This window comes from Anas platyrhynchos, chromosome Z, assembly GCF_047663525.1.
Source record: "Anas platyrhynchos isolate ZD024472 breed Pekin duck chromosome Z, IASCAAS_PekinDuck_T2T, whole genome shotgun sequence".
Taxonomy (NCBI): Eukaryota; Metazoa; Chordata; class Aves; order Anseriformes; family Anatidae; genus Anas; species Anas platyrhynchos.
In genome coordinates this window covers 65,956,589-65,969,337 of record NC_092621.1, presented here as the reverse complement: position 1 = coordinate 65,969,337, position 12,749 = coordinate 65,956,589, and the positions used below count along the sequence as shown (strand labels likewise).

The 12,749-nt window shown below is 39.9% G+C and overlaps 1 protein-coding gene across 5 annotated transcripts in view; it reads left to right on the top strand.

Annotated features, from left to right (window-relative positions):
- SNCAIP (synuclein alpha interacting protein) overlaps positions 1 to 5,834 on the top strand; it is a 90,064-nt gene extending 84,230 nt beyond the window's left edge. For all 5 annotated transcript variants that reach the window (XM_038170531.2, XM_072031009.1, XM_038170534.2 and 2 more), the window contains one exon: positions 5,266 to 5,834. In XM_038170531.2, the coding sequence (XP_038026459.2) occupies positions 5,266 to 5,350 (85 nt within the window). In that variant the 3' untranslated portion in view covers positions 5,351 to 5,834. The remainder of the gene's footprint in view (positions 1 to 5,265) is intronic.
- Positions 5,835 to 12,749: the final 6,915 nt, after the last annotated feature.

The following is a 12,749-nucleotide window of genomic DNA, read 5'->3' as shown; positions in this document are numbered from 1 at the left end:
ATAGTTCACTTTGGCTGACTATTCAGCCTCTGTTGAATGGAAGTGAAGTACCAGATGAGAATGGAAATTAAATTTCCTCTCACGAGGAGACCAGAAATGCCACAGTTCATCTCTAAATGGAGAGTACAGAGAACATGAGGCTAAATACTGCACTTTAAGTCTAGTGCTCTCCCTTTTTTACAGATTTTTCTTACTGTCCTTCAAACTTTGACGTTAAGTCTGTTTTTAAAAGATAACTTTGACTCATTTAAACTGCTTAATGACGACGTATTCCAGGAAGACTATTCAGGCAGATAGAGACAAGTTCCTCAAGGTCTGTAAAAGCAATGTGGAAAAAAAAAACATTTGATAAAATGTATGTACATTGTAAAAGCAAATGCTTTGTAAAGTTTACCTGTCATTGCTTTTCAACTGGTAAGTTCTAAATGTGATTATATGTTTTTTTTTGGTTAGTTGATTGATTTTTTTGTTTGTTTGTTTTGTTTTGTTTTTGTTAAACTGGGATGTAAATCCTAGAATCATTAAGGTTGGAAAAGACCTCCAAGATCATCTGGTCCAACTACCCCCCTACCACCAATGTCACCCACTAAATCACATCCCTAAGCACCATGTCCAACCTTTCCTTAAACACTCACAGGGACGGTGACTCCACCATTTACCTGGACAACCCATTCCAATGCCTGACTGCTCTTTCTGAGCAGAAATGTCTCCTTATTTCCAACCTGAACCTCCCCTGGTGCAACTTGAGGCCATTCCCTCTGGTCCTATCAATGGTTATCTATGAGAAGAGGATGACCCCCAGCTCCCCACACCTTCCTTTCAGGCAGTTGCAGAGAGCAATGTGGTCTCCCCTGAACCTCCTCTTCTCCAGACTAAACAGCCCCAGTTCCCTCAGCTGATCCTCACAGGACTCGTGCTCCAGGCCCTTCACCAGCCTCGTAGCCCTGCTCTGGACTTGCTCCAGGCATGTCCAGAGAAGGCACGTCCATGTAGTGAGGGGCCCAAAACTGAACACAGCAGTCCAGGTGCAGCCTCACCAGAGCAGAGTACAGGGGGACGATCACCTCTCTGCTTCTGCTGGCTACAGCATTCCTGATACAAATCCTTTCATTGGGCCTGGAAATGTTTGTTATTCACACCAAAGTTACACATTTCAAGATCCTTCTGGGAAAACTATATATTAGTCATCCTGCAGTTCAGGAGCCTAAATTTCTTTCAAATTACCTTTTTCTAAATGCTTAATTTTTTTTTTGTTCACTTGTTTTCTAGTGCCAGGATCTTCCCATATTTAAAATGTCAATTCCAGTAACGCAAAGGAAAGTCTTTTTTTTTTTTTTTTCTGAAATCATTGGCAAAGTGTATGTGAAACAAAGAACTGTAAAGTTTCCAAGAAGTTTCATTCTGTCTTGGAAACAGGGAAATTCCAGTGTAGAAAGCTGCCTGTACAGCAGCAGTGTGAGGTAACATCAGCGGGCAGTCTCCAGTCAAAATGCCCAGCTGTGTGTCCAGTCCCGGAGTAATGAAACAGCCATTAATCGCACACTTATGTTAGAGCCATCTCATGGATTTAGCTAGTTGCTGTAATTTGCTGTTGCCTTGTGTAGATGCTCTTGTGTGAGAAGTCCCTGGCAGGGTGGCATTTCCCCTGAGGCAGTAAAAAATGGTGCAGGTCTGGCTGCAGCTACCAGAGTCTCATGAGGACTGAGCTCCCACATCTCACCATCCACATGGGCACTGCTGATCAATGCACCATGTCCTGAAGCTGCTGTCCTTTTTCATGCTCTCATGGCAGTGGAGCATGTGAAAAATCAGAGCAGGAAACAAGGAGCAGAATGCACTTGGAGCAGAGCTTGATCGGGCTGTTACTGTACAAACAGAGTAGGACAGAAGTGGGCAAATTGTGTGTCAGATTAAGTGGCATGATATTTACAAATTTCATGCAATATATTGTGCTTTTCACAAACCAGAACACAGATATCTGGTCTCTCAAGAATTTCTGAGTCAACCCTTGGTGTACTTTTCAGCATGGGTTGTGATTTTTGAAAGGGCACAATGTGTGCCTGTCATTAGTCCACTGCATGCTGCTGTCTAGCCTGTGAAAATTAATGGAAAATCATCACCATCAGGTGTGCTGTGTGTCTCTGTACATAGTCTGAACTCTTCCCTGGGTGTTCTGGGGAGGCTGTGTTATTACTATTTCAGAGTAGTTTTGGAAAAACAACCTTTCTGGAAAACAATGCAGTCTTTGGTGTTTTAAACCTGTGTAGATAGTTTTATTATTCAGGGGCACAGTCCTAAGCCCATTTTAACTCTAGACCTTTATATAAGGGATAGTATTAGAATCTTCTCAAATCTGAAATCATTATACAAAATTTATCTGGAGTCAAATGACATTCTTTTCCACCCATTTCCTGTGATTTTTCTTCAGCTTCTATTGCATTTTTTTTATTGTTTCATTAAAATACCCAGGTACATCCGGGCTGTGTAGTTTATATTTTCATATTGGTTACGGTTTAATCATAGAGAACTTTATTAAATTTCCTAGGGTCCTTATAAAATTTCAGACACATTATTTTTCTTAAGGTTCTAGCATAAATTTCAGATGTGTGGGATATCTTGGGATATTTTTTCCCCTGTTGGAAGGATCAGCTAGTTTCTTGTGTATTACAATTCCAAGCAAATGCTTGTAGTTTTATCCATCTTTCATGTGGGCCAATGAACTGTTCTTCACCACACTTTAACTCATCTGAGATCTGCAGAACATTAAAGTAAGCACTAACTCACCATATCAATACAAAGCCCTGTATTAGCTGCAGCTATCAACAGCTAAAATTGCTTCATACATCAGGGGCAATCAGCAGAATCTACCATCAGGTTTCTGTCAGATAGTAAACTGGGCATGCCTCTAAAATAGTAAGTGCCTCTAACCTAACAGATTTCCCACTGCCAGATACAGTGCGGGATAAATTGCAGCTTCATCCCAAATATGTGCTCTATAAAAAGGATGTTTATCTGTATGTCTAATAAACAGTTTTGAGTCAAACTAATACAATATAAAATCAATATAGAAATAATTTAGGTCTTGTTCCACAGAATTTACTGTTGTTCTCTTGTGAACTGTTACGGTTATATATTGGTGCCTGTTGCATGAAGGGATGTTGGATAGTTCTGGGGATATTTCTGTTCCTACAGGCTCCAGAAGATACTAGAAATTTGGTTACTAGTTAGTAATACTACTAGTTAGTGATATAGTAATATTAGTAATATTACTAATAGCAACATACATAATATTATTAATATTGGCAATAGTAATATTAATAATATTAGTAATATTACTAGTTAGTAATATAAACGTGACCCTCTTTAAGGGTCATTCTACAGTGCAACTGTAGAATGGCAGAGTGAGGTCTTGAAATGCCTGGCTGCCTCTAAATGCGGGGACACAGTGTCTTTCACCAGCGCAAACCCAAGCTGATTCAGTAGTTAATTGATCCAAATTATCTTAGCCTTAGAAAGCATCACTTCATAAAGCTCCATATTTAACACTAAACATATTTCTGACAAGTGTAACACATGCTAAGTGCCAAGACTGGCAAAGAATTAAGTGCTCCTCCTCCTCTCAGTCCTGCAAATTCTGCCTCCCCTAAGTCGGTTCTAAGTCTTTTGCTCTTATGTTGGGTATGTAAGCCACAGTATGTGTGATGAATGCAGGGGACTCAAAGTAGAATGCTCCCTTCTACCCTCTTACCAGCATCTGCAAGGGTGGTCCCTCAGAAGGTCAGCCACTGCTGAATCCTGAAGTAACCAGAAGGATATCTAAGCATACTAAGAATCAGCCTTTTGGGGATGTTTGGTTCTTTGTAGTGATAGTAGACTGGAATAAATTAGAGTGAAATTCTGGTTTGCAAGAATCAGACTCACAGATTTGTAAGCCAAAAACAAAAGTTTTATACACATTCTTGCTGTTTGCTGTGGATTTTTAACCATCAGGATCTGTCCTTTGCAGCCACCAACCAGCTAGTCATGATTATTGTAGGAGTTTCACCATTCAGCAGTAGTAACTAAAAATGAAAGCTTTCTGTGAAAGTTGCTGTGGGCTGGATGATTAATCCAAAATCCTTCATTTTAAAGGTTAATTGACAGGAAGGGGAACCATCTGGGGATTCAGAATAAGGGCATATGAAAGGAACTGAAGAAACTTAACATTGCAAATGTTTAATGTTTAGTTTTTCTACTTTCAATTGGAAAGTAACATTTGGGTCAAATATAGACAGGTTTCTTTAATTAAATTTTACATAATGTGGAAATGAAGACGTATTATAGAGAAACAATCCTTATCTATGCATTTGGTAAAAGTCTTAACCCTTACGATTAAGATATTACCTAATGACAATGTCAAATAAGGTATGGTGCCTGTCTTAGAAAGAAGCATAGTCCTTATCATTTTTCCTATTGCATGTGCCACCATCTTCTCCTGAAGTAGACACATAAAGTAAGTCCAGTGAACTACCTTGTGAAAATGCTTATAGAATCATAGAATCATAGAATATCCTGAGTTGGAAGGGACCCTTAAGGATCATCAAGTCCAACTCTTGACACCGCACAGGTCTACCCAAAAAGTTCAGACCATGTGACTAAGTGCACAGTCCAATCTCTTCTTAAATTCAGACAGGCTCGGTGCAGTGACCACATCCCTGGGGAGCCTGTTCCAGTGTGCAACCACCCTCTCTGTGAAGAACTTCCTCCTGATGTCAAGCCTAAATTTCCCCTGCCTCAGCTTAACCCCGTTCCCGCGGGTCCTGTCACTGCTTATTTCTCTCTGATGATTTTCGATGGAATCTAGAAGATTCCCTTTCAGGTAGAGTCAGGAACAAGCAGGATAAGTGTGATGGTTGTGGTAGTTGATCTTTTTATCACTGCAGTACTGTATTCTAAAGGATTTAGGACATTTGGGACATTCTATCCATTATTACCAAAAATTTTTGACAATTTATTAATTATTGATGCGTTTTTAAAAAAAAAAAAACTAATCTTTTTATTGCTTTCCAGTTTTGATTGCAGAGTAGAAGCTATGGGAAAGTCAGTAGCAATCTACAGTATTAAGAAGTAATGTATGTAATACCTGTGTAGAGAAATAAGTCCAAAGAAAAAGAGTAATTCAGACTTCAAAACTTGCAAATCAGATAAAACAGGGTAAATAAACACAAGACAAATCCCTTTAATTGTCAGTGTTACCAGGAGTAATTTTCTTCTTTTTCTCTCCAGGCATGATGACATCAGTAAGAAAAGCCAGAAATCCTACAGTCAAAAGAGTTCTGAAGAGCCAGAGCTGCAGGAATTTTTCCTCTAAACCACATCTCATGATGTCTCACTTTGTTTGAAATGCCTGAAATAAATCCTTTTGAAACACTAATACGAGACATATCCCTCACCAGCAAAACAGCAGCTGTTAGGATGCCTTAATTCGTAGCAGTTAGACCATATACAAGACTTTTTTTTATGATATGTGTGTATATGTAACTTGTTTGTAAGCTGTACTGTGTAAAGGCATGGGTGAGCAAAAGTAACAATTTGAAAATTGTTATGACACAGGCAACCTCCAAAATGTTTGTTGGGCCACAGAGCACGTTTTGTACTTTGTCTTTTGCATGGATATATTGTCATATATCTTTAGTTCCCTTTGTCAATGAAATATACTATCAAAGTTTCATCCAGGACTCTGCCTGCTCAGCTTTTCAATGAGACTGAGGCAAAAGCATTGATTTTTTTCAAGTAAGTTTTGTCTGTTGTTATTTCTACTTTTGTAAAAAGGAAATAAAACAGTGTTAATAGGACACACTGAGTGCAAATACTTCTCATATTTAACTCTTCTAAGCTTCAAGTGTTTTGTTTCTCTTTTCCATGTTCATTTGATAAGAAGGCAATGTCCAATATCAGAATTTCGGTACAGTCAGTTGAGTCGAGAATTGCTTGAATGTTCAATGGTTCTTTTCAATTTTAAAACACATAGATTATTTTTTAATGCAATTTGAAATTACAGTTTACTGTTAACAAGCCAAACACTGGCAATTTGCTCAGGTCTGTTCAAATCACCAGGTGACCTGCTAAGACCCTGACCATACTTTTTCAAAGTTGTTATGATCCTTGTACTGAACGCACTTGGAACCTTTGAGAGAAAGTGAATCTTCAGTGGCTTACTGAATCCACTTTGTTTCTCTTAAACTACAGTAATTTCTATAGGTGTGTCACATACAGCACGGCATCCAAAAGCAGACTTGGAGGCAATCTTCATTTGAAGCGTTTATTTATACCAAACAGTTAGGTATGTATTTGTTTTATTTATATTGAGCCATTTCCATTTTGAAGACTGCTATGGCTTGATGAGAAAGATCCAGATACATGAGGATTTCTTTTAATGATTGTTTTAATAAAACATATGGAAGACAGAGGAAGCTTGCCAAAGACATTTTTTCAAAAATGTTACACAGAAGTTGTACCACAATGCTGAAATTATGCAAATTAATTTCCTACAATTTCATAACTTGTCAGTGAATAATGTGGGCACCCAATAGGATTTTGATGATGGGAGTTACTTCTTTTTTTTTTTTTTTTCCAGTTCTTCTTGCCTGTTTTTTGCTGTGCACACCTTAACCTTTGGGCTTCCGTTCCATGAAAATAGTTAAGAGGCATCCTGAATATGATTCATGTGAGCTTTTTTAGATGCCAGCACCTTCTTACTTACTGCAGGGGAAGTGGAGGTAGTAGAGCTGTTGGAAGAGTTACTTTGTAGTTGGATACCTATAATTAAGTGGTATGAATGTACTTAACTTGGTTCACTCTTCGGAGTGATGTCATGTTTGGCCATACAGCTGCCATACACCAAGATGACCGAATGCCCCAGACACCCTACTTAGGGGCTTTGGATAAGCACGGAGTACTACTGGATAAAATGGAGCCAATTTAGAGATCAGAAAAAACTGCAACTTGAAATAAGAAAAGCATCCACTTACAGAAATGAAATTCTGAGTTTCTTTCCACAGTTCTTATCTGTCACTTGGCAATGTTCTGGTTTTTGAGCTAAAGTAATAAACTTAGCACTGTAGCTGACCTGAGCTGTGTTGTTTAAAGAAACAACCAAACCTCCAAAAATATCTGTCAGCCAGGAACAGCAGTACCTCTAACTGGGCCTCCCATCGTCTGTGTGTGCATGAAAAATCTAAATGCGAAGTGAGAAGAGACACATGTGCTGCAATTGCCTGTGCGCTGAAATAGAGCATAAGAAAGAGAAATCTGGTGTCAGTGGATGGGCTCAGAACAAATTTGTAATCTGCAGTTTTGAGAACATGAAGATCATTGACTGTGGTCATGGCAGAAGCATGAGTTAAATAAAGATTTGTGAAGGACAAATATTCAATTCGAAAAAGCAAATATACAATATGCTTGAAAGGTCTCAACCCTCACAAATCACCATCAAAATGACTCACCTAATTTTTTTTTTTTTTTTTTTTTTGGTCTTTTTTTTTGTGTGTGTGTGAGAGCAGTGAACAAAGGCTCGAAGGACAGTTTCAGTCTTAAGGGACACTGTGCAGGAAAAAAGATGAAAGCATGCCTGGTGATCTTGAGTTACTGGGGATTTGTGAAGTCCACCGTAGCTATCTAATATCTAGGTGCAGCAGGGAATAAATCTGAACAACTGTGAAATGATCTGGAACAGGTTAAGGTGTAAATATTGTCAAATCCTGGAATAAATAAATTACCAGATGTGGAGAATGAAGATTTAAAAGTCACCTGCTTTCTGCCGGGTTTCAGTTTCTGTAGAGTGTATTCTTACACAGCACACATTAAAACAAATTACACAAGAAATTGTAGGGCAATAAGAGATTACTACATGAGATAGGATTGGGATGCCAGAAGACACTCAGGGTTTGTGGTTAAAGATATCTGCTAGGTAATCAATGTTGTGTCCCGGATAATTGGATAATTGCATACAGCTGGAAAGCCTGGGTGTTTTCAGTGAGAGCTGCACATGCTGCTTCTATGACTCCCCACTGTTCTGAGCATGCTGGGGCAGAAAGCAGTCGCCAACTTGATGCAAGCATGAAAAGTAGTGTCTGGAGGGTTTTATCCCTGGAGAAGGTGAACTCATGTATAAACTGCTGGTTTTATTGTTCCTAATTTGTAGTTTGTTTCCTACCTAGGGCCCCAAAGCCTACACGTGGTACACTCTGATGTCATTCCTATTAGAGAAATGCTGATTCTGTGATCTTCGGCTGGCTGAAGCGTGTGCTCTGTATATTTGTATCCTTAGTAGCTATAGAGTCCAGGTGCCATAACTCCTTCTGTTTGGTTTATAATCCTCCAGGCAGATCCCCTTGGCATGGGTCTACGTCAGGCTTCTGTCAACGAAGTATAAGCATTTCCCAGAAGAGCTGATCAGGGATTTTCCAACATCTTCAGAAAATATCAGTTGACCACAGCTTTCAACAGCAGCACAAAAGCTTTTAAATCACAGCCCTTGCCAGAAAAGGTCTTTGACTGCCCACTGGGAAATTTCTGGTCAAAAGGAGGCAGTGGAGTCATTTGCTAGTGAATCTCTCTGTGTCCTAGTAATGCTCTTATCTGTGAGCACCGTGGATATAAAGAACGGCTTTTCATGTTCACTGTCTCCCAGAAACTGCAGAAGAAGACCTCTCTCTGTATGTCCTGCAGATCTGTATCAAAGCCAGTTGATAGGGCATTTGAGAGCCCTGAATTCACAGTTTCATATTGCATGGCTCTCCTAATTTTTGAAGAATGATACCATTCTTCAAAATGAGCGAAAGAGATTTGCTGGGAGCTTTGTTTTTTGTGCTTGTCTAATTGTTTTGTTTGTTGTGGGTATTTGGGATGGACAACACCCAGATATGTGCAGTGTTAGGATATGACTCTTTCTGTCATCAGTAGGATGGTGGGCTATGCTTTGTCCTGTATTAATAAAGAAGCATTTTAGTAATATTTTATTTATTTCCCTTTCAGTCTCCAGGCTAGGTGGCACATACATTGGTGTACTGGGTTACAAGTGAGGAAAATAACTATATTCGGTAAAGTTGGTGTATGAAGGAGATGGAGACAAGTTAAGGAAACAGTTTAGATCTAATATTCACTTCACTGTGACTGTCATTCAGAAACCTTCTTGTAGCATCAAGCTGGCATAAGATCAATAACATGACAAAATATGATTGACAGCATAGCCGTAAAAAAAAAAAAAGTCCACTTATTTATAATAAAATGGCAACTGTCTCAAAATGTGTTGTCTGAGAGGCAATCCATTGCATGTTTTTATCACCTACCATTACAACAATGTCAGAATACGGCCGTGCAACACAGTTGAAAGTAAAAGTGTCAGCATGTCATCTGCTCGGTATGAATTAATGTATTAGTGAATGGATCTCATGGCGCACTAACTTTTGTCTGCTTGTGGAATGAGATTCAGCTCCCTTGTACCACGGAAATATTCTTTTGCCTTTTAAAAACCTACTTGATGAAAATCTGACAGAACAGACTGTGAAAAAATATGGTCTCTGCATTCATAGTATCAAACTACTAGGCTTAATTTTGTGGCATGAAGTAGTTTCTTAATGACATAGTGGGAATAATCTCTCAAATTATTGTGCATTTCCTATTGTAACATCAAAAATGTCTGACTGTACATCAGCTGTGACCAGGTGCAGCTTGTTACCTAGCTGGATTTTGTGCAATCTTGTTTCATTGTTTATAAAAACATTTTGAGGTACAAATACTAAGTTGCAAGTAAGTAGGTAATTGCGCATGAGGACCAAGTAATGTAGGTGAGCACTGGCTAACCTGCAGTTGTCATCCCCTGCTTCTGCACAGTATCACAGTTAAATCACCTCCTTGCATGCACCAGACATTACCACTGTCTTTACCCATCTTTTCTTCATTATATTGACCAGTGAATGCATAACTTTGACACAAGTATCAGAGACTGAAGCCAGGAGAAACAAGGTAGATCCTTAATATGCCACATAACCTCTTCAAAATAAAGAAGAGGTAGTACATAAACAGCATCCACCATCCATCCCCCTAGCACACATTTATAAATGCCTTGCCAGCTTTCCAGATACTTCAGCTTTTGTACCACGGTCTGTTTTTGTCTAACATATATGGACTGCTATAAATACCAGCTCAAGCCATCTGTTTCCTGAAGAGAACATTACTCTTTGTCTTTGACATCTGCACAGCCACTTCCTTTCCCACTCTAACTGCTAGGTGTTTTGGTATTGTGCTTACCAGCAAGCAGTGTAAGCAGGAAGGAAAGGATTTATTCTGGGTATATTTGGGAAACTGATAAGAAATCCAGAGGCTGTTAGAACACAGAGCTGGCTTTTATGTATCTCTTTTGTCAGAGTCAGTAGTACTGCTCCAAGAAAAGATGAAATAAAATCATGTGGGTCTGCAAGGGAAGCAAAGAGGCCTGGAATGAATTTAACCTGCTTCAAGTATAGATGTGAACATAAATGTTGATGGTGTAGAGATTTCTGTTGTATCTCAAAACACTGCAGTATGGAGATCAAGTCACAGGTTTGGCAGTGACTATGGCTCTGCTGTGCTTATGTGTGTCTGCGCATGCATGCAGATAGATTAGATATCTATATGGAAGTGCTGTTAGTAGAATAAGACAATCTTTGCACTTTTTGTCACAGCTGTGGATATGGACAGCAATCTTTAAGGAATATATTTAATAAAGAAGCATATGTAAAGCCCTAAGGAACCAATGAAAACAAGTAATTTACTGGAGAAAATAAATACATAAATAAATTAATAATAAAAAGAGTGACGAAGGCAAAACAACTGTCTTCCAGGACATAAGTAAAAAAGAGGTTGGGAATATATTGCCCCTCTTCGTTGCCCTACACATTGTCTGATATGTGTAGTCCAAGCAGCAGTGAATATAGAACTGTAATAAAGGGGAGAAAGGTCATGTGTTAGTAAAACTTTCCACAAGTAATAATAGCACCATAATCAATAGTCTGGGGGAAGATGCGGGAGAGTCATAATTGGAGGATTTTAAGAACAGGTGGGAGAAAAAACTGTCAGAAATGTGATGGGGCAGGCAGCTGAACTTCAATGACCTCCTGAGATGCCTTTCAAGCTGCTCTCTTTTAATGGGTCTGTGATTCAGCTGTGGCAGAATCAGCCTAAGAGAGGAGAAAACTGTTGTGGTCGTTACAACTCGTGTCTTTTATAGCACTGTCAAGACAACCAGCAACTCTGCCAGAGGTCTGTGATATGGCATTTATTATCTGAGAGCATTGATCAAATAATATCCACATATGGGTTTGCTAAAGAATCTAATAGGTGGCATGCATTTAGACTTCCTTGAAAATGTCTGTCTGAATTCTGGCAGCTTCTAAAATGTGTTTCTGGTCCATTAACAGATCGGATAAATTCCATCTCTTCAGTGCAAGGTTGAACATTCACTGGGTACCAGGTTTCTGAGCCATAAGAAAAGGTTGTTTTCCAGCATCCTCAGGTTTTGCTGTACAAACAGTAGTGGTGCAGAAGAAAAGAGGAGAGAGATCTCTCACTGAGAGTGGTTCATGCTTAGTGAAAGAGCCTCCAGCAGCAACTAAAGTTGCCCAGTTTGGTGAAGAGAAGTTGCCATTGCCATAAAAACAAGTGTGGGATGGCAAAGTGGCAGAGCTGAGAGTGATCCTGGCCCTGTATGGTGCCCATTTCCTTCAGCTCCCGTCCCTGTTGCTGAAATGTGTATGCTGTCTCTCCCTTGCTAGAGATACCCATCAAAAACCAAGCCAGAGATATCAAAAAGATAAATGTGGCTTCTACCAGCAGCAAGGGAAAAGGTTGCTTTTGCCATTCCGGTGAGAAAGGGTTGGGCTCTTGGCATGGAAAGGCCACAGTGGCAAAGGGCTCTTGAAAGGCAGACTTGCTGCTGCTGCTGCCAGGTTCTGGGTGGAAAAGAGGAGAGGTGAGCTGCTTCCTCAGCCACAGCTGCTGCCCTGAGCACTCCTGCCTCACCCCTAGCAATAGCCACTATCACTTCTGCTGCCCAGACATCTGCAATGGGAGCAAGGCCTGTGTAGAGGGTGAGAGCTGCACTGACAGAGAAAGTGTGTGCAAAACAGGCTGGTGGTGAGCCTCTCCCTCTGCTTCAGAGGAAAATGCCTGTGGGATGCTGTTGGGTAAGTCTGTTACAGGTACTGCCAGCTCCCTTGGGACCTTGTTTCATGGTACATGCTGCACCTCTCACTGCCTGCTGCCGGAGTTGGGGCTGACTCGCTGGCATTGCTCAAGGACCCACTTGGCATTACACACGAGATTGCTGGCTGCACCTCTATCACTCCAGGCCCTTTATGTACCTGGACAAACCAGCCAAGTTCTTTTGTTTTCTGAAGCAGGATGCCTGGCTGTTCCCCTAGGAGAGACAATAAGCTTCACGTTGGGATGAAGATCTGTTCCCCAGGACAGCACCTGAGGCATCTGCATTTGTACAAAATACTTTCTCAAGTGCTTAATAATGAGAATATGCTTCAGGCCACTCTTTTCAGATGATGTTTCAGTTCACAATTGTACTTGAACTTTATTAAATCTTACCAGTAATAAGAAGTATCCTCAAAGTACTTAGCCTAACATTTTCCATGTCAATGGTTTCATAAGAAAGCGTTTTTCAATGCATGGCTTTTAAATAAAGTGCAAGTGCTTCTGGGTGCAATGTTCTGACTGTTCCC